The sequence below is a fragment of the Amphibalanus amphitrite genome, unplaced genomic scaffold (genome assembly GCF_019059575.1).
Source record: "Amphibalanus amphitrite isolate SeventyFive unplaced genomic scaffold, NRLGWU_Aamphi_draft 000892F_arrow, whole genome shotgun sequence".
NCBI classification, from domain to species: Eukaryota; Metazoa; Arthropoda; class Thecostraca; order Balanomorpha; family Balanidae; genus Amphibalanus; species Amphibalanus amphitrite.
In genome coordinates, this window is record NW_024882386.1 from 139,876 (window position 1) to 161,042 (window position 21,167).

The following is a 21,167-nucleotide window of genomic DNA, read 5'->3' on the forward strand; positions in this document are numbered from 1 at the left end:
ATAGGTGAATCGATGCGGAGTGGGGACAGATGGTCTGGTAAGACAGAAGAGGAGTAATAGGCGAGTCACGATGGACACAGGGTGGTGAGTTTGTCGGAATAGTGGGTCCCGAGCGGTGTTCAGTGGGGATAATGGCCCGAGGAGGCGAGGGCTTTGGTTTGTACTTTGTACCTTCAAGATTACCGGCGCTGTTACTGGTCAACGTCATTACTTTGATCAGCAGTACTGTCTCAATTTTCCGGTAAACTTTCCCTCAAGACACGACCTCCAACTCCCGTCCCTGCGGCTCCGGTCTGTGAATACCGCTGGGCCACTCCCGCCACGGCGGACCACTGAACCCCTGACCCCACACACCCTATCCGTGTCACCAACAGGACCACGGCAGCGAGCTGTTCGGCAGCACCTCAGGCGGCTACATGTTCGCCAGCTCGGCGTTCCCGCGCCGGCCGGGCGACCGGGCGCGCCTGCTGAGCCCCCAGCTGTCCGCCGGCCAGCCGCGCTGTTTCCGTTTCTGGCTGTACCTGTTCGGCCCGGGCGTGGGCACGCTGCGCGTCCTGCTGCTGGCTGGCGACCGGCGGCAGGAGCTGTGGCGGCTCTCCGGGCCGGCTGGTCAGCAGTGGCACCAGGGACTGGTCACTGTCTCGGCAGAGGCCGGCACCTTCAGGGTGAGCAGAGGCGGAGAGGAAGGGAGGCAGCGTGGGGCGACGTGGGTCGATGGGCAGTACGGGGGTAGGAGGAGAGAGATGTTTGATTAAACTTATCACTGGGTTGTCTTGGTGGAGGAGGTCGGGATGCCTGTTATGACACTGAAGGCTGCGACATCCTTTTGACCTGTTCTGCTGTGTGACACCCCGCTGACCTGCCATGACCTGCGACCCGCTGACTTGCCCTGACTTGTGGCCCGCTGAATTGCGATACGTGACTCGTGACACCTGACTGACCTCTAACATTTGACTGACATCATCTGACCTGTGACCCTCGCTGACCTGCTCTGAGCTGTAACTGCCCGCTGACCTGCCCTGACCTGTGACCCCTGACCTTCCCCGATAAGTGACCCGATACCATGACCTATGACCCTTCGACTGACCGGCCCTGACCTGTGACCCTCCGGCTGACCTATCCCGACCTGTGACCCTCCGGCTGACCCGCACTGACCTGCGTCTCAGCTGGCGCTGGAGGCGGAGCTGGGCACGGAGCGGCTCGGCGACATCGCCGTCGATGACGTCTCGCTGGAGAGCGGCATTTGTCCGGCGGCCCCGCAGACGGCCGCGCCCTGGTCTTCGGGCTGCACGTTCGAGGTGAGTGGTCTCCAGCGAGTGGCCACTGGGCCCTGAGTCGCCCTGAGCGGGTCGGACAGTTACAAGTACTGCAGCTGACTCGCAGCTGTGTGACCGGCCGAACAGCTCAGATGCGTTGCCTCACCAGCACGAGTGGCATATCCAAATGCATTCAGCATGTCGATGGTTAATGTGTATGTAAATAGGTGCAATATGCTGACAATTTTATTTGCGTATCTTAAAGAACAATCATTTACAATTTCTGTCACACCTTATCAGCATATATGTATATTCACATGATTCGCACCAAATCAATTCAAAATGTCAATCATTGCGATTAGCGTGCACGCCTCGTACATTAACCCGCGCGGGGCTGGGGTCTCCAGCCGAACGCGCGGGGCTGGGGGGGGGGGTAAATTTTACCCCCCCTGTTATCTCCCGAACTAATGGTCCGATCTGGAAAATTCAAACGCCAATCGAAAGATCTCATCACGAACAACTAAAAACATGTACTTAATTTTAAGTTTGAGGTCAAGGTCAAGGTCAGGTCAAGGGTACAAATTGCAAGTTCCTACAGTATCGGCCTTGCACCGTAGTTGCCGAAGAATGGAGTCATGGACTGAGACTGATCGCCCAAAACGTGTTCTTAGGCCACCAAGACAATATTCGTTGCATACAATATCATTCAGAGGTCAAGGTCAAGGTCAGGTCAGGTCAGGTCAGGTCAGGTCAGGTCACCAAAAACAAAATATAGAAAAGGGCATGTGCGACACATGTTTTATGGGTCATTTTACTCATAGAATTCAATAGGCACACTCAATAAGTGATATGGACCACCTCTGGATGAATTTCAGGTCGAGGTCAGGTCAAGGTCAGGTCAAGTGAGGTCAAATTTTGAAGTTGGTTATTAAGGCCTAAAAAGGTGTCTATCTGATGCAGTTTTTCACGGCGAATCGAATGGTGCTACTTTTGTTTCCGTACGAGGTCTAGAACTTCCAAAAAAGTCATTTTTAAATTTTTGTGTGTCGTGACGTCATACAATTTTGAATAACTCCCACATTTTTGAACCGATTCTTGTAAAACTTGGTATGTAGGTGCACATAGACCACTTCTCTGACATATATTCCGGTTTTTTCGATACACTCAAAGTTTTGGATTTTATAGCTATTTTCCCAAAAAAATCAGTTTTTTGAAAAAATTTGGGCCAAAATCCAAAATTTTCGAAACACCGAGATAGCCATTTGATAGACAAAGTAAAATTACGTATATCCTTTTTTGTTACGTCTTGATTCCTTTAAAAATGAAGATGTTAGCGGCGTTTGAACTTTTGCCGTTTTTTGAGGCGAAAATGGCGAACATGACGTCACTAAAACGTCAATTTCTCAAAAATTTTCCGACGGATTTCGCTCAAATTTTCAGGGAACGTGTCAAATTGATGTAAGAAAAGGTACTGAAAGTTTGGCGGCGCTGCGCGCCGCCGTTTTTGAGATATTGCAAAAATTCGCGAGGGGGGGTAAAATTTACCCCCCCAGCCCCGCGCGGGTTAATATGCACAACAGAGCAGACTTACAACCATATTTAACCATCACTTTCTCCATATCCGTCCGTTTACCGTGCTAATTTCGCCCTCGCATTCCGATTGTAGCGGCGGCCCCACAGTATTTCACAGCATACGACGTCCCTAATTTATGTTCAGGTGGACACGTGCGGTTGGGCCGGTGTCGAGGGCGACCGCGGCCTCTGGGAGCGGGTGGTGGCCGCGGCCACGGACGGCGTCCCAGCCACCGACCACACGACCGGCCGGCCCGGCGGCGGCCTGGTGCGTCTGGGGCCGGCCGACCCGCCGCCGCCCGGCCACATGGCGCGCCTCCTCTCCCCGCGGCTCGACCGGCCCGACGGCGCCGCCACCGACGCGTGCCTTACGTTCAGGTGGGTCCGCTGACGTCAGATCCATCTGACGTTCAAGCGAGTTGGCCGCCGTGAAACACATCTCACGTTCATTGAAGTTCACCCGAAGCTTTTAAAAATTCGAATATCCTTCTATTATAGCAGTCTTGGCTTTCGGCTCCCTAACGGTTAGTTTGTTTCACAAGAATACGAAAATGCTTTTACCCGTCATGCAGGCACCAGCGTGCTTATTTGCAAAAGACATTTCTATTAAAGATGCTGATTATAGTCGCGCTGCGCACATGCACAATTTCAACACAACGATTTCCAACTCTAGGTAGGTATATCGACATCACTCGTTTTTTCTATCAGCAGCTAAATGGTAACAATGACAGCCAAATACAATGGTACTAAATACAAATACAAATACCAAATACCTAGATGAAGTGTCACTTGTGAACTATATCCGGAAATTACCTCTAAGATTGGTCAACAACTAAAGGCCGCCGTCCACTGGTAGAGTACGCGCTGGGGCGGTTCAGCGCCGGAAGCGCGATGAATCGCAGGCAGCTGATTCTTCGGTGGCTGTTGGGCGCCGAATCACGCGCTGACGACTGAAGATTACTTTACGGCTCCTGACGACTTGAAATACTTCAACTTTTCAACGCGTTCTGGGTACTGGACAATAACGCGCAAAATGCGCGCATAACCATTGAATGGCGGAGAAAATCATTCAATTTATTCGAAGCAAATACGTCAAACGAAGCTCATTGACAATTTTAAGCATGCGAATCACAAGTAATTTTTGATCAAGCACAACATCACTTCTTAAATAGTCCCCAAGCTACTTCCCGAACGCAGTTTTGGAGCCGACCTAGGGATATGCAGAAGGTAGGCATGCAAGCAGGACGGCTCGGTGGTGGCTGTCACCAGCTAGGTACTGCGCAGCGCCCGTGGACTCCGTCTGATCGACGCTCCTCGGGGCTGGTGAGTCCGCGGTCGGCGCTCGCGCTGGGCGTGTCACGCTCGGCCCAGTTTCCCTAGACTCCACCTGACTGATGCTCTAGGGGGTTGGTGAGTCGGCGCTCGCTCAAGAGCGTGTCTCGCTCTGCTCAGACGCGTGGGCCGCCTCCTCGGCCTCATCTTTTTCCAGCTTCTTTAGGCACTCAAGCACCTTACTGCGAACTTCATTGACGTCGTAGATGGGAACTAGCTTGATCTGGTTTCCGACGGCCTGCTTCGTGGCCAGAATGGCCTCCAGCTGACTCATAAAACGTTTGGCGAACTCTTCAAACTCCGCTGCTTCGAATTTCGCAGTGGCATCATCGACGGCGTGCGCGGCCGTTCGGATCGGGGTGGCCTCCTCCATTGCCACGCGGTACGTTTTGCCACCCTCTTCAATGCGGTACACCTGAGTTTCTCCGAACTTCCTTCCATGGTCTTCGATGCCTTCCAGCTTCTGTAAACCAAACAAATAAACACATAAACCAGTTAGTTAGAAGTCAGTGAGTGTATGTGTGTACGGCTGGAGTATTTAATGGTGACAGGGTTTAGACCAAGATGTTTAGCTTGTAATCTTCCCACCTGTGCCTCGTTTCATAAAGCGAGTCCGTAACTTACGCCGGTTTTTGGTCTTGCATTGCAAGCGCATGTGAAGCGATGAATTTATTTCCCCTCTCCCTTCTGTTCTTGCTTGCAAAATAAATAAATTCAATGATTCAATCTATCGTCATCGCTTCACATGCACTTGCAATACAAGACCTAAAACCGGCGTAAGTTAACGGACTCGCTTTATGAAACGAGGCCCTGGTTGGTAAACAAAGGACATTCATAGACAAACATTTACCTAATTACATTTTTTGGTAACTCATGTAACCGAAAAGTGGCCGAGGTGAGCGCATGACGATACATTTCAATACCAATAACGTTTGTTGTTCAAGTTGAAGCAGCTTATCTATTCGTAATTAGCAGCCCTCCTTTCTGCAAAGTCCGCTTTGCCCCGCCCCTACCTTGCTGATAGCCTCTAGAAAGGTCATCCGAGGTCATTTGAGGCTACAAACAGATTTTTGCCAATAACTCTCGATTGGAAAGAGATAGAACACTGGGAGTGGGGATGGCTTAAATTGTGTTTGTCTTGTCGAGACGCATCGAATGACATGCAACATGACCTATTTGGGTCACCACGTGACCTTGAGGCTTGACCTGAGGTCAAAATTTGACCTTGACTTTTCCAGGTAAAAAATATATATGTTTCGAAGCGACTGAAGGAGAGAAACACGATAGTGCCATTGCCAATTCTTCATCTTTGCTGGTTCAAAAGTTATTCTTTGCTGGTTCAAAAGTTATTCGTGATAAAACTTTTATCCAAAAACAGCTATTTTCACAATATTTGACCTATGGAGGCTTAACCGTTGACCAGAGGTCAGTTTTGATGATGAACTTATCAAAAGAAGAGTTAAAAAGCTATCGATTGCTTTCCCATGCATTTTTCTAGCTATCATAGTTCCTGAGATAACTGCATGTTTTCTGAAAAAATATAATGACATTTGGCAAATTTTGACCTTTGATGACCTCCAGTAACCCCAATATTGCTCGAAGATGAAAAATGACAAAAAATGGTAACATGTGCCCCCCCCCCCCACCCCCACTAGGACGAAGTTGGCTGAGACCGCCACTGGGGCGCGGGTTAAGATACCAAATTATTGCTTCCAAATGACGTCATATATGAACAGCGAATGCCCCGCAAATATAAAAAGTAAGAGCCTTATATAAAACAAAACGGTTCATATTTTTCGGTGAACTTTGGTCGATATTTATTTTTAATCTAACTGAACCACGAGACATCACTTTCATGCCAATTCATGAACTTTTGAAGGAGGAAGGAGGATCCCTTTAACAGGTTGTCTTGGAACGCAGAGGCATAGACGGCGGAACGGGGAGGACACCCGGGCACCGTGCCCCCCTTTGATTTTGGCATTTTAACATTAGCCCTATGGGCGTTGCATGGAAAGAATGGGACCAAAAGTCGGCAGTGCCCCCCCCTTAATTGAAGGTGTTCCGTCGCTACTGCGCAGAGGCCAGAATTGGATAATGCATTTGCCGATAATGGTATCCGGATCGGAATAAACATTGATCTATAACACGCGCCGGGCGGGGGGAGTGTTCGGACACTCCCTTGCGGATTTTCGCAGATAGGTATCTCAAAAATGGCGTCGCGGGGTGACGCCGTTTTTGGCACACCTGTGCAGTCTACACAACGCACCGGGTAAATTGCTGCCCGAAATTAAGAATTACAAGTTAACCCGCGCCCCACGGGGGGGGGGCTATTCATAGCCCCCCTCCCATTTTTCTGCAATAACTTCTAAACCGCTTGGCATATCGACGCCAAACTTTCAGTACCTTCGGGTGCATCAATTTGACATCTTTTGTCAAAATATGAACTTCGTAGCTACCATAGGTCGGCCGGAAATGACGTCAGAGTGACGTCATGTTCGGCCGAAATCGACGCAAAACATTGAACCACGGGAATCATTCCCAAGAGCTCAGTTTTTAAGCTAGCTCCAATTTCTTTGCATGACAGGACTCAAAATCACGGGCGTAGGAACGTCATGAAAAGTGGGTGGGCCACCCTGTTGAGGGGCCTCCTTTTCCAGGGGGGCCCCCTATTTTCAGGGGCCTCCAACTTTTTCATCGTACTGCTTTCAAGTATGACCTCCAAATCTAGCTTCTGAGATCGGGCAGATGTACCCAGGCCCCAGGGGCCAGGGGCGTAAGTCGTAACCGCTTAACCCTCGCCCGTAAACGGCGATCTGCCACCTTCGCCCATGCAGGGGGGGGGGGGGGTTGGTGCGACCCCCCCCCCTTGGCGTTTGAAAACGGAGCGTCGTAGAGCTTAGCGGAAAAGACCAACGGATTGCTCTCGCCGAGATCTCGCGATTGGTGGTATATTTTTTGGTCCTAGGTCAACATTTGACCTACTTTTGACCGGTCAAAGGTCAAATTTTCGGAAAAATAGACTTTTTCAACTTTCCGCGGCGATTGCGGCAAAACGGTGGGAGATATCGACTTGAAACCTTCACTATCGTGCTCCTTGATCAATTCTCTATCGTTTGGTATGTATTTCGTTTCCCTAGCTCTAAAAATGGCGCGTTGGGAGCGCCGGAAGTCGGCAAGGTCACAGTCGGCGGCAGAAATTCGAAAAATTAAAAATTTAATTTTTTTAAATCTGATTGTATTTTTGGATTTGGGAGGTCCATTTGCTCCCTATAGAAGCTAATATTGCTGCATAATCCCATTGAGGTGACAAGAATTAGCAAAATAGTGGTTCGGGCGCTTTTCAAAAATAGTACCGGACGCTGTTCCTCTTGTGACGTCATAGCTCCGTGACCTGACCTGACCCGGTCAAGTTTCTTATACCATATGATAGCCAATACTTGCCCCAACATGCATGGGAAGTTTCATCACGATCCATCAACCGATGTCCGTACCACCGGCAGGAAACCTCGGGCGTTGGCACTCAGTTTGTGAAAATCCGGCCGGAGGCTGTTCCCTTTGTGACGTCATAACTCCGTGACCTGACATGACCCGGTCAAATTTTTTTTTTATCAAAAGATGCGCAAGGTTTGCCCCATAAGGTACCCAAAATTTGGCGGCGCTGCGCGCCGCCGTTTTTGCACTATTTCCGAAAAGCCTCGGGGGGGGGGGGGGTTGCACCAACCCCCCCCCCCCCTACATGGGCGAGGGTTAAGCGAACAGCGCGGGAAGTCCGCACTATTCTTAAAAGTTATTCCCCTCTCCGATTTTTTTATTTTAGAATCTATTTGTCGCAAACGGCGCATGACCCCTAAAAACCCTTATACAAATGTCTTCCTCGTTTCCCAGGCGCCCCTAGCTCCATAGGCGCCCCTCTTTGGCATATAAGCGCCCTATAGTCATCATCAGAGACATCCCTATATGACCAACAGGCGCCCCTTGTTGCATAAAATGTGCCCTTGTCTTAGGCGCTACTCTTTTATTGACATTAGAGGCGCCTCCCTTTGCCATGCCGGCGCCCCTGTTTCGTATGAATGCACCCCTATGGCATTGATAGGCGCCCCTCTATTGCATGTGGACGCCCATATATGTAGGCCTCGGAGGCGCCCCTCTATTGCATGTACATAGGTGCCCTTACTGCCTCAGAGCCGCTCCTCTTTGGCATGCAGACGCCCGTCTTTCGTACGGAGGAGCCGCTATGGCATTGAAAGTCGCCCCTCAACTGCAGTCTGCATGTCGACACCCCAGTAGGCATCATATGTACCGTCTTTCGCAATCAGACACCCCTATGAGCATCACAGGCGGCCGTATGGGCATCGCAGGCGCCATGGGCGTCGAAAACGGAGGGACAGGGAGACGCGTCCCTTCGGTTGAGGAATCCGAGAGGCAAATCCCCCAAAATAAACACCCGAGGATTCTTAAAAATAACTATTTGCAGAATAGTCAACTCCGACCGTCTCCGGCTTCAACCCCGCAGTCGTGCAGACTTACATTAAATTTCCAACTTCTAGGAAACAAGCTGCACGGTTGATGCAGGACCACAAAACTTAGATTCATGTTGAATGATGTTGAGGGTTTCTTTGAAAATGAGCCCTATTATTATTGAAAGATAAGCAAGTAATAGCCTTTGGCTCATTGTATAATAGACAAAAGAAATATTCTTTTCTTTCCATTATTCTTTTCTTTTCTTTTCCATATTCTTATATTATATTCTTCCATTTCTTTTCCATATTCTTTTCTTTTCTTTTCTTTTCTATATTTCTATATTCTTTTCCATTTCTTTTGTCTATTATACAATGAGCCAAAGGCTATTACTTGCTTATCTTTCACAAAACTTAGAGGCTGCTTGACTCGGTGACCCGACCTTAGGTGTTCTGACCTCTTACATGCTACAAGGCTTGCTTGTGTTTTGTGTTTTGTGTTTTGGGGCTGTATTTTGACAAATGTTTTTGCCATTTTTCGCGACGCTTCGCGCCGCCGATTCCTACAGCAGTCAAAAAGAGAGATTGTGGCTGTAATATCTCCCCTCCTCCTACACGGGCATGAATGCATTATGTATCAGATTCAGATTGGTGGCATGCGTCAACAATTGGTACACCCTAAAAGAAGAGCAGTGGCTTTGCCCCTAATTGTGTCAAATTGAATCGGACTTCGGATGTCTACTGTAAAAAAATCCGGCTTGTAGGTACGACCTTTAACACAGATAGTGTATTGGGCTAAGACTTAACCCGCGCCCTGATGGGGGGGGGGGGGCCATTTTGGCCCCCCCCCCCCCCCCTGTGGTTTTTCTTAAATAGCGAGAGCCAAATTTTGGGTACCTTACCGGGCATCAATTTAACACCTTCACACAAAATTTCAAGTCACAGGTCACCTCAGGTCAGGAGTTATTGTGGTCAAACTGAGGTCATGTTCGAGCAAAAATGAGCAAAAAACATGACATCTTGAAACGCTCACCAATTCTACAGTTAACAAGCAATTTTAAAGTTCTTTATGTCGGTGTGTAGAGAAAAGACGGCGCTACAAAACTGCTGTCTCGGATTTTCGAAATTTTGGGATTTTGACCCCCAAAAATAAAAAATTGATTTTTTTTAGAAAAACTCAAAAAATTTCCAATTTTTTTTCGAATTTCGAAAAAAACCGGAATATATGTGATAGTCCCTACGCTCTTCGATATACATACCAAATTTTAGATCGATACCTCTTTTTTTGGCCAAGTTATAGCAAAAAAACTGTTAAAAATTGATGACGTCAAATTTTTGAACTCAATTTTTAGCAATTCTAGACCTGGTAGCGCAAAACGGAGACCACCATTGAACTCCCCGTGACGAGCTGCATCGAATCGATACCCATTTTATGCAAAAATATCAACTTTGAAATTTGACCTAATTTGACCTGACCTTGACCTGACCTTGACCTGACCTTGACCAAAACGTGACCTAAGCCGGCCCTTAAGTCTGTCTGACCCACATAATCGCATTTGTCATGTAAAATGGACCATAAAACATGTATCACACGACACTTTCATATTGTGACCCCCCCCAGTGACCTGACCTCTGTGACCTGACCTGGTATCAGTGACCTCAAATAGCAAAATATGTGTTTGAAGAACATTTCTCCACCGATGATTTTCAATGAAATGCATTTTACTCGATTTTACAACGCATTTCTTGAAATGCCTGTAAACGGTGAAAATTCGACCTTTGACCTGACCTGTGACGTCATCGGTTTGACCGAGGTCAATGAAATTGGGTCACAAGGTAGTTCCCCGTTGGGGCTATCCAACACCATTTACCGCTTGTCGCTATATTGCGTGGTTCTCGAGATCTGAGGGGGGGCCAAAATGCCCCCCCCCCCCCCCCCATCAGACCGCGTTGCTCGGCAGACCCCATCTGGGCGCGGGTTAAGAGTGCAGCGACAATACCTACTTTTGGGTTTTAAGTCTGCCGATATGTCCCCCCCCCCGCCCCCCAGTAAAAAATCCATGGCGACGACCCTGGCAGGCGCTCTTCTCTTGCATACAGGCGGGCGCCCCTTTTCCTATGAATTCATATCAATTATCAACTCTCTTTCGCATGTAGGCGCCCTTATCACCTACGCGCCGGCGTTGGACTCTTATATGCAGAGGGCGGCATGAGACTTATCAGAGCTAAAGCGATAGAGCTTGCCAGGCGCCTTCAGAAGCCCTGTGTGGTTCTTAGAGACCGCATGATGCTCTCAGACGCAGGAGGGGCCCTCGGAGTCGACAGTGTCAGTGTGGGACCTTCAGAGTCGCCAATGGGTGCCCGACAGATGTGGACCCTCAGGGACGCCGGTATGGGACATAAGAGCTCGGTGAGAGCTTGTGTGGTGTTTCAGTGGCCTTTGAAGCCGTTAAACATCAACATGGTGCTCTCAGGCGCCGGTGAGTCCTCAGAGTCACCGGTGTGGGGCCTTCAGAGCTCAGAGATACTGGTGTGGGGCCCTCAGAGGTGTCGGTGTGGGTCCTTCTGATGCACCTATAGAGCCTTGAGATGCATAGGTGTGTGGCCCATAGAGGCGCCGGTGTAGGGCCCCCAGAGCCACCGATATAGGGCCTTAAGAGACACTGGTATGACCCTCAAAGGCGCCGGTGTGTGGCGCTCATAAACACTGGTGTGGAGCCATCACGGGCGGGTGGAGCCGTTAGAGGCCGGAAAGAGCCCTTAGATGCCTACAAGGAGCCTTCAGAAGCCGGCGTGGCACCCATATGGAGATAAGCGTGTCTACTTAGGAGCCCTTGCGGTGCTCTCATGAGCTCTGTGGGGCCCTAACAAGCCGAAATATGGCCCGAGTTTTTTTTTTCAACGGCCAGTTGCCGCCACATGGCTCTTCGGGCTATTATTCTCAGGTGCCTCCTCTGCCTAGTTTGAATAGAAGGGCCTCTCAGACCATCAGTCTCGGAGGCCTATTCTGGCCACCATCAGTCTCAGGGGCCTCCTTTGGCAAGTATTGATAGAAGGGCCTCTCAGATCACCAATCTCAGCGGCTTGCTCTGGCTAGTATAAACAGAAGAGCCTCTCAGATAATTAATTTCAGGGTCGTCTCTTAGCTACTTATGAATAGGAGGGGCTCTCAGACCCTCAATTTCAGGGACCTCCTCTGCCGATTATGAATAGTAGGGCCTCTCAAACCACCAGTCTCAGGTGCCTCCTCTGGTCAGTATGAAAAGAAATGCCTCTCAGACTCAGACCATCAGTCTCATGGGCCTCCTCTGGCTAGTATAAATAGAAGGGCCTGTAAGACCATCAGTCCCAGGGGCCTCCACTGGTTAGTATAAGTAGAAGAGCCTCTCAGACCATTAATCTCAGGGGGCTTTTGTGGCCAGTATAAATAAAAGGGCCTCTCAGACCATCAGTCTCGGGGGCCTCCTTAGAACAGTGTGGATAGAGGGGCCTCCTCAGATTCACTATAGGACCTCTATGACCACCAGTCTCAGGGGCCTCCTGTGGCCAGTATGAATATAAGAGCCTCTCTGACCATCAGTCTCAGGGACCTCTTCTGACTAGTGTGGATAGAGGGCCCTCCCAGACCACCGGTTTCAGGGGCCTCCTGTAGCCAGTATGAACAGAAGGGCCTCACAGCCCATCAGTCTCAGGGGCCTCTTCTGCCTGGTGTGAATATGAGGGCCTCTCAGACCATCAGTCTCAGGGGCCTCCTCTGCCTAGTGTGAATATAGAGCTTCACAGGCCATCAGTCTCAGGTGACTCTTCTGACTAGTGTGGATAGGGGGACCTCCCAGACCACAAGCCTCAGGGGCCTCCTGTGGTCAGTATGAATAGAAGGGCCCCTCAGTTTATCAGTCTCATGGGCTTCCTCTACCTGGTGTGATTATACACTGTAAAAAATGTCACGAGCCAATTCTATGACAAGGAGTGGGTTACACGGTCGTCCATTGTACCAGGCGCGGATACAAGGGGGGGGGGCCATGGGGGCCATGGCCCCCCTTGGCCGATTTTTTTCAAAAATAAAATAAAAAGTTAAAAAGCTGAAAAGGGGGCCTCCTGAAAATAAAGTGGCTATTCATGTTGAGATGTTGCCTGAACAGCTAGATAAGCTCAATAGACGCAGTTTTTTTTGGGGGGGGCCAACAAGTGGGAAGATGGGGCCTCCAACAGGTGGGATTATGGGGGCCTCCTGGTTTCTAATGGCCCCTCCCTTGGAGATTTTCTGGATCCGCCTCTGCATTGTACCTTGCTGTTATATATAGGGACATTATCAGCCTGAGCGTTGTTAGTTAAAGAGTGCCCTCGTAAAACAATTGGTTACAAACGGTAACCTAATAACTTAAATGCTTCCCTAACACCCCTTCCTGCTAATCAACAGATTTCGCGCTGTGTCGGAAAACTACGCATAGTCTCATAATTATATCCGCCAGAAGCTTGTTGCATGCTAGTTACATGCGTGTTTCATTATCGTGTCATATTATTATTATGTCGGCTAATGAGGCACCGCCCTGCACGTGCTTTAAATATAATCCTGCGCACACGCCACCTACACTGTAAAAAAACTTACAAGCCCCTCGTGGAGGAATTCTCAGCGCAAAAATAACATTGCAGGAGCGTGTAAATTTGGCTAATTTTAGGCTAGTTGCCGAGTAACAAGCTTGTTCGACAAGGCTGTGCCTCGTATGCATACGACCACCGTGCTCCACCTAGTTTGACAACACGCACGTAAATAGCGTGGGTAGTGCGTCTACTAGGTGTCATAACAGCCCCTGCCTGGTAAGGTAACTAGCCACTGCCTACTAATCCATACCCAGTAATGGTACTAGCCCCCAAGGCTAGTAGTGGTACTAGCTCAAGGCCAGTAGTGGCACTGGTTAACTAGTACCACTACTGGCCTTCGGGGTCGAGGCATGCTGTAAAAAAATCTTACAAGCCCCTTGTAGGAAAACCGCTGGCGCAAAAATGAGCATGCAGCGACGTGTAAAAATCGCCTCATATTTAGCTAGTAAGAGGGTACAAGCTTGTTTCGTTAGTAAATGACAAGCCCACGCCTCATAAACCGAGCACCCCCGTGTCAGCCCCTCGTTTCGTTATTCGGTACCTCGTTTGAAAACGAGGGCAAAACCAGCAGATCGGTACGCCGATTAGGCTCCTTAGCAGGACTCGCCTGATAACCCAACCAGCTAGCGCCTGCTATTGCTGCCCAGTAGTAATACTAGCCCAATTGCGTCACCCCCCCCCCTCCTTCTCCCCAGCCGCCCCTCCGACTGGTGGACGACCCGGCCAACGACAGCCACGACAGCGTGCCAGCCACGTTACAAAAAAAAACATACACAAAAATAACGTTTATTACTTATTAGCATACGATACAAAATATCTAAATATATACATATTACAATATCATAGTGGAGTGGTGTAAAAGCTGATTCGAGTCACCACCAATAACATTCACAAAATAATACGGTTGCATGAGACACGATCGGGCACTTCCACGGGCTCTGACGCAACGGCACTTACAACAGGCGAGTGAGCAAGTTGATCCTGCCATGTCAGGTACATTGTGCACTGTGCAGTCCATCAAATATTTGCCATACTTTGCAGATTCAAGCAAGTATTTTTTTCTGGGCGAGGCTTACCAACAGAAATATCGCTGACTTCCGGTATACCTTCATGCCTCAGTCTCCCACAACTTTAAGCAGCTCTGCAAACAGAAAAGAAAATTAACTGCTGATTTTAAAATATCAGTGAGGATGGCTTTATTATCTACATCAACTGACTTTTGTATAAGATAAATCAATGTGAGGCAATATGTGTAGCTTACACATTTGGAAAAAAGGCTAGACAGCAACTGAAAGAAAGTCCGTCTTCCAATAGTCGGAATTCAAACGAAACAGTGGCCCACAACGGTCAAGGGGTGAATCCTATGACGCAACATGTGTTCAGAATATTACAAAATAAATAAAATGTCCCCCATTGCTACGTAAATATCATACAATATAACGTACCTTCGAAATATCCCAGTCCGAGAACTTCACAACGCACCGTGCCACAACACAACCGCACCAACCGCCGGCAGCCGCAGAACTGAACAATGGCGGCCGGAAATGACGGCCCCGCGCCGGAAGTGAAGGACGCGTTTTAGAAGCAGTCTCAGACTCGTCGCTGCTCACCGTAGCAGGGATTTATGAGGCACTACCGAATCAAAGTCGTTTCGCCTCATTCGGCAACACGAAAACCCTACCAGGACTAGTCCGATGATGAGTTTCCGACTAGGTGGCGTGTGCGCAGGATTATATTTAAAGCACGTGCAGGGCGGTGCCTCATTAGCCGACATAATAATAATATGACACGATAATGTAACACGCATGTAACTAGCATGCAACAAGCTTCTGGCGGATTTAATTATGAGACTATGCGTAGTTATCCGACACAGCGCGAAATCTGTTGATAAGCAGGAAGGGGTGTTAGGGAAGCATTTAAGTTATTAGGTTACCGTTTGTAACCAATTATTTCACGAGGCCACTCTTTAACTAACAACTCTCAGGCTGATAATGTCCCTATATATATCAGCAAGGTGCAATGGACGACCGTGTAACCCACTCCTTGTCATAGAATTGGCTCGTGACATTTTTTTACAGTGGCACTGGGTCGACGGAATTCCGTCGACGGAATTCCGTCGACCAGTGCCCCCGACTCTTGACCGCCACCCGCAAGTAAACAGACTGAGTAGCGCTGCAGCACATTTATTCGGGCACGAGAACGAGAACGAGAACAATAACAGCGCCAGGACAATAACTATAACTTTAACAACAACAACAACAACAACAACAACAACAACAACAACTAACTGAATAATTTTCAATAAGGTTTCTTAAATAACCACCATCAAACATTTGTGATTTTTTCATTCATTAGCTCTGCACCGGCGGCAGTCGCGGGGTGCAGGTAGGCCAGGACATACATGGCCCCATTCTTTACCTGCAGAGAAGTCTGTAATGGGTGAAAAAAACGAATATTAACATTATTATTATCATAAGGCATACCAATCTGGAAAATGATTAAATTAAAGTTGAATAAAGTGATAGATTCCTGCCACAAGCTAGCTGAAGTCCCAAACATATAGCTATTCTGACTTGGATAGACGATACCGGCGCACTTCTGCCAACGACGGGCGACATTATGCGATACTATACATCTTCTAAGAAGCTCAACAACATAATAACTTTTGTTTACAAATGGACAACCTTTTTGTTGAGCACACAGCAAATGATACAAGATGCCTCACCTTCAATCAAGCCAAAGAGCAGTTGGGCAGACACACACAGTAATGGCGACGCAACACAAAATGGACGCCGGCTCCCGGAAGCGGGGGGGGGGGGGACTCCTTCTGAAAGCAGCCACAGACTCCTAGGTTGTAACATGCGACGAGGATAGCTATGAGGCACATCCTCATAGCCATCCAAAGCCGCTGACCACGCAAGCTTGCCAGCACGTTTACCAGCTGCAGGCGTTCGTGACAACAAGCGGGGTTGCACGCAAGGTTATCCGTTTAGTAGGTGCCAGCCGGGGCCTCGTCAGCTGAGCTAATAGCGAAATGACCTAATTGAGGGACACGCTAAAAACTGGCCGAGAACAAGCCAACGGCGGGTAACACTGTGAGGCTGTGCGTAGTTCATTAACACTGCGCAAAATTAGGTTCCTGAACATGTTCTCGCTCGTAGGCATTTGTTCCACAAGCGGCATTGTTAACGTGCATGGCTCTGACTACTAATGTCCATATATGTTGTAACGAGGAGCAAGGGAGGCACTCGTAAAAAATGCTCATTTCAAAATTAGCTAGTGAATTTTTTTTACAGTGTACGAGGGGCTTGTAAGTTTTTTTTTTACAGTGTAGTCGAAAACTCATCATCGGACTAGTCCTGGTAGGGTTTCGTGTTGCCGAATGAGGCGAAACGACTTTGATTCGGTAGTGCCTCATAAATCCCTGCTACGGTGAGCAGCGACGAGTCTGAGACTGCTTCTTAAACGCGTCCTTCACTTCCGGCGGGGCCGTCATTTCCGGCCGCCATTGTTCAGTTCTGCGGCTGCCGGCGGTTGGTGCGGTTGTGTTGTGGCACGGTGCGTTGTGAAGTCCTCGGACTGGGATATTTCGAAGGTACGTTATACTGTATGATATTCACGTAGCAATGGGCGACATTTTATTTATTTTGTAATATTCTGAACACATGTTGCGGCATAGAATTCACCCCTTGACCGTTGTGGGCCACTGTTTCGTTTGAATTCCGACTATTGAAAGACGGACTTTCTTTCAGTTGCTGTCTAGCCTTTTTTCCAAATGTGTAAGCTACACATATTGCCTCACATCGATTTATCTTATAAAAAAGTTAGTTGATGTAGATAATAAAGCCATCCTCACTGATATTTTAAAATCAGCAGTTAATTTTCTTTTCTGTTTGCAGAGTTGCTTAAAGTTGTGGGAGACTGAGGCATGAAGGTATACCGGAAGCCAGCGATATTTCTGTTGGTAAGCCTCACCCAGAAAAAAATACTTACTTGAATCTGCAAAGTATGTCAAATATTTGATGGACTGCACAGTGCACAAAGTACCTGACATGGCAGGATCAACTTGCTCACTCGCCTGTTGAAAGTGCCGTTGCGTCAGAGCCCGTGGAAGTGCCGGACCGTGTCTCATGCAACCGTATTATTTTGTGAATGTTATTGGTGGTGACTCGAATCAGCTTTTGCACCACTCCACTTACCACTATGATATTGTAATATGTGTATATTACGATATTTTGTATCGTATGCTAATAAGTAATAAACGTTATTTTTGTGTATGTTTTTTTTTTGTAACGTGGCTGGCACGCTGTCGTGGCTGTCGTTGGCCGGGTCGTCCACCAGTCGGAGGGGCGGCTGGGGAGAAGGGGGGGGGATGCAATTGAGCTAGTATTACTACTGGGCATCAATAGCAGGCGCTAGCTGGTTGGGTTACCAGGCGAGTCCTGCTAAGGAGCCTAATATAGGCGTACCGATCTGCTGGTTTTGTCCTCGTTTTCAAACGAGGTACCGAATAACGAAACGAGGGGCTGACACGGGGGTGCTCGGTTTATGAGGCGTAGGCTTGTCATTTACTAACGAAACAAGCTTGTACCCTCTTACTAGCTAAATATGAGGCGATTTTTACACGTCGCTGCATGCTCATTTTTGCGCCAGAGGTTTTCCTACAAGGGGCTTGTAAGATTTTTTTTACAGTGTAAGGGCCTCTCAGACCATCAGTCTCAGGGGCCTCCTCTGACTACAGTGTAGATGGAGGGGCCTCCCAGACCATCAGTCTCAGGGGCCTCTTCTGACTATTGAGGATGGAGGGGCCTCCTCTGACTAGTGAGGGTATAGACTAGGGGGCCTCCCACACCGCCAGTGTCAGGGGCCTATATTCTGAGTAGTATGGATAGAGGGGCCTCCCAGACCGCCAGTGTCAGGGGCCTCCCCAGACCAGTGTGGATATTGGGGCCTCCTCAGATCAGGGCCTCCTCCTCAGTGCCTCCTTGGACCCACTAGGGTCCCTTGAAGTCCGTGCGTGGGGATTCGTGGAACTTATTTTTACCGAGTTTGTTTATTCTGGAAGGTGACGACGTCCTCTCAACTCGAGACGGGAGGGCCTCGAGTAAAAAGTGGGGGGGGGCCAAAACACATGGTTGGCCCCCCACCTCAAAAAGTGGGTGGGCACTTGCCCACCTGGCCCCCCCGGTTCCTACGCCTATGCTCAAAATAGACTGCGCTAGCAAACTGCTGTCTCGGATTTTCAAAATCTTGAAAATTGAATATATTAAAATCACAAATTTATATTATCTTTTTTCAAAAAGTTTTTGACTTTTCGAAAAAAAAACGGAATATATGTGATAGAACACATGCTTATGACCTACCCTAGCAAGTTTTAGCCAGATATCTTCGAAAATAGCGGGTAAGGGCGGGTAAGAGGACGCAGGCGACAGGAGTACGCAGCAGCTGTTTCAGTTGCTTAGCAACGCCTCATCAGCGTCATCTCGAGTCCTAAGGAAGCTGTCTCTCACGCGGCTTCGATGGTTGAAAGTGGGCGCGCTACGGGTTCACTTATCTTTTTTAGAGGATTAGACGTGTTTTTCCACATCGCTTTTAGACTTTTTGGGGTGCAGGAAAAGGTGTGACATTTCTCAGGGAGTGGCAATAGAATTTTCATTTTTTCCTATCAAGATACCACGGGGAATCTGGTGCGTGTGCCAAGTCCCAATTGTTTACGCGACGACTGTGGCGCCAGCTCTCAGCCCGCTTTGTGTCTACCGTATGTGTCGGTCATGAGTACGCATTGCCGTGGCGGACAAGAGTACGCAGTTTTCCGAGTGCGTGGTTGTGTTGCATTAGGTAATCCAACTTAGTGTATCAGGCGCGCAACCCCTCAGCAGATTCACGGGATTGGCCAACAAGGTGGATGACACTCGGGGGGACGCCGAGCAGTTGGGGAAACCACGAAGAGCATCACTGTTTCTGGTAGACCAGGGGGCAATGCATTTGCACGACCACAGCGGGGCGCCTCGACTCTGTTAAGAGTGACCGTTTTAGTGGCTGCGGCAATAAAGATAACAATAGTTTAATTACTTGCATGAATGCATTGATTCCAGCGAGTAGGAATGCATACACGTAGTGCGTACTCCACCCGCACGAAGTGCGTACTCTTGTAATGAGTATCGGGCAAGAGTACGCAAATGCAGGGTGTTAGAAAATTGCTTACGGTCATACTTTAAATTGGACGTAGGCCGCTGTGGTCATGACAGTTTGTGGACAAATGATCAGGCTTTATGGGAATATACTGATCGTAGCCGTAAACCAAAACCGAACGGCATGAGACGACAAAATGCATTAGGTGCGTACTCTTGTACGGTCCTCCCCTAAGTTATACGCATTATAGCAAAAATTTCACAATTATACATTTTTCAAATCATTTTTCAGTACGCACACAGAAAAATATTAACACCGAGCTGGTTTATTTTACACCAAAGTAGGGGAGAGTGGGGATAACTGGGACGCGGGAGAAGTGGGACACCTTCAATATCTTAGTGACCGATTGGACAAACAATTTTTTTTTTGCATATTTTCTCATGAATTTAGTCGGGGCACGTCACAGCCAAGCGGTTTCCTTTTCCGGTTGCCTGTCTCTGAGATATTGAGTTAGGGTCTAAAATGTGATTTTTTGGCATTTTACTCTAATTCAATTTGCCGCTTATTCAGCGATGTGAAATGTTCAGGCCGCTCACCTTTGGATATCAGTGAAGTCATCTTAATTGTGCAGAGACACTTTTTTATGTATCTGTTATACTTTTTGTGTGGGAGAGCAGCTGAAATAAAAATGACGACTTGGGGAGAACTGGGACAACGTGCCTAAACACTGTCCCAGTTCTCCCGCATGCAAATGCATGGGAATTTTTTTCCAGGATACTCAGTGCTATCAGTGTAATTAAAAAAAGATAATCGAGGTGATTTCTTTAGGTGTCAACTTTAAAAACACCTTCTTCTTCGTGATGAGTCATCAAATTTTTATTGTATTCCATTTAAATCACATTTCTCGACCAGTCCCAGTTCTCCCCATCATCTGTCCCACTTCTCCTGGACGTGTCCCAGTTCACCCCATTGCCAACCTTTCCTAAAATTTAAATTTGAGAAGTAACACGTGAACAAACACGCATAAAAACAGTAAAGAATGAAGAAGAAATAAACCGTTTACTAGTAAATGCAATCAATTTACTTAAAGGTAGTGTGCCAGCTTTCCTGGACCGTATGGAGTTAATGGCCCAGATAAGGAGAACCGGATTTTTAGAACTTATCCATACCTTCAAAACTCATGGAAACGTCTTAAATTCTTCAAATTTTGAGTACCCCAGTGCGAAATTCGCCCCGACGGGTTGTCGGTCGTACCCCAACCACATTTCACACCACTATGAACAATAAATGCACACACTGAAATCGCTATTACCGATATGCTCATCCAATCAAGTTTCGATAAACCCGTTCATCATCATCTCCTGCGGTTTCGAACACGCCTGTTAGGTGGTGCGGTAGACCGCGCCCAAAGCCAGGGCCCCGGTAACGTGAGGTAGCCGAGTCGGGGCAGCGTGCGCTGACCCAAGCCGGGGCCGCGCGTCCTCCCGGTGTCATGTGATAGCCCGGGGCTGCCCGCGGGGATGCGGTAGACCGCGCCCAAAGCTGCGGCCCCGGCTTGGGTCAGCGCACGCTGCCCCGACTCGGCTACCTCACGTTACCGGGGCCCTGGCTTTGGGCGCGGCTTCTGCTCATACTTTGTGGTGCGGTGGTGGTGCGTCGGGCCGCGCGCTCTGACTTCGGCCAAGAAAAATGCGTCAGCTGATCATTGTCATTTCTGCCACTTGCGTGTGGTGAAATGGGGTCATAACTTAAGAGACGGCTTTTTCATATCAATTATTTTACATAAAATCATATTTCAAACCATAAATAATGTTCG

The 21,167-nt window shown here is 48.4% G+C and overlaps 2 protein-coding genes across 2 annotated transcripts in view; one reads left to right on the forward strand and one right to left on the reverse strand.

Annotated features, from left to right (window-relative positions):
* The first annotated feature begins 131 nt into the window (after positions 1 to 131).
* LOC122367720 (MAM and LDL-receptor class A domain-containing protein 1-like) lies at positions 132 to 3,219 on the forward strand. The gene is made up of 4 exons (XM_043341070.1): positions 132 to 167; positions 375 to 665; positions 1,167 to 1,298; positions 2,974 to 3,219. Exons 1-4 carry the CDS (start codon positions 132 to 134, stop codon positions 3,217 to 3,219), a joined length of 705 nt encoding a protein of 234 aa, XP_043197005.1.
* LOC122367724 (stimulator of interferon genes protein-like) overlaps positions 2,704 to 21,167 on the reverse strand; it is a 45,898-nt gene continuing 27,434 nt past the window's right edge. The window contains exon 2 of the mRNA XM_043341074.1: positions 2,704 to 4,623. Coding sequence (XP_043197009.1) covers positions 4,255 to 4,623 — 369 coding nt within the window. The 3' untranslated portion in view covers positions 2,704 to 4,254. The remainder of the gene's footprint in view (positions 4,624 to 21,167) is intronic.

Bases quoted from the DNA above. Each gene is read 5' to 3' on its own strand.
- LOC122367720 (XM_043341070.1), top strand. From the start codon at position 132: ATGGCCCGAGGAGGCGAGGGCTTTGGTTTGTACTTT. The intron at 168-374 runs GTACCTTCAAGA...TGTCACCAACAG, and splicing joins AGGGCTTTGGTTTGTACTTT to GACCACGGCAGCGAGCTGTT. The intron at 666-1,166 runs GTGAGCAGAGGC...CCTGCGTCTCAG, and splicing joins CAGAGGCCGGCACCTTCAGG to CTGGCGCTGGAGGCGGAGCT.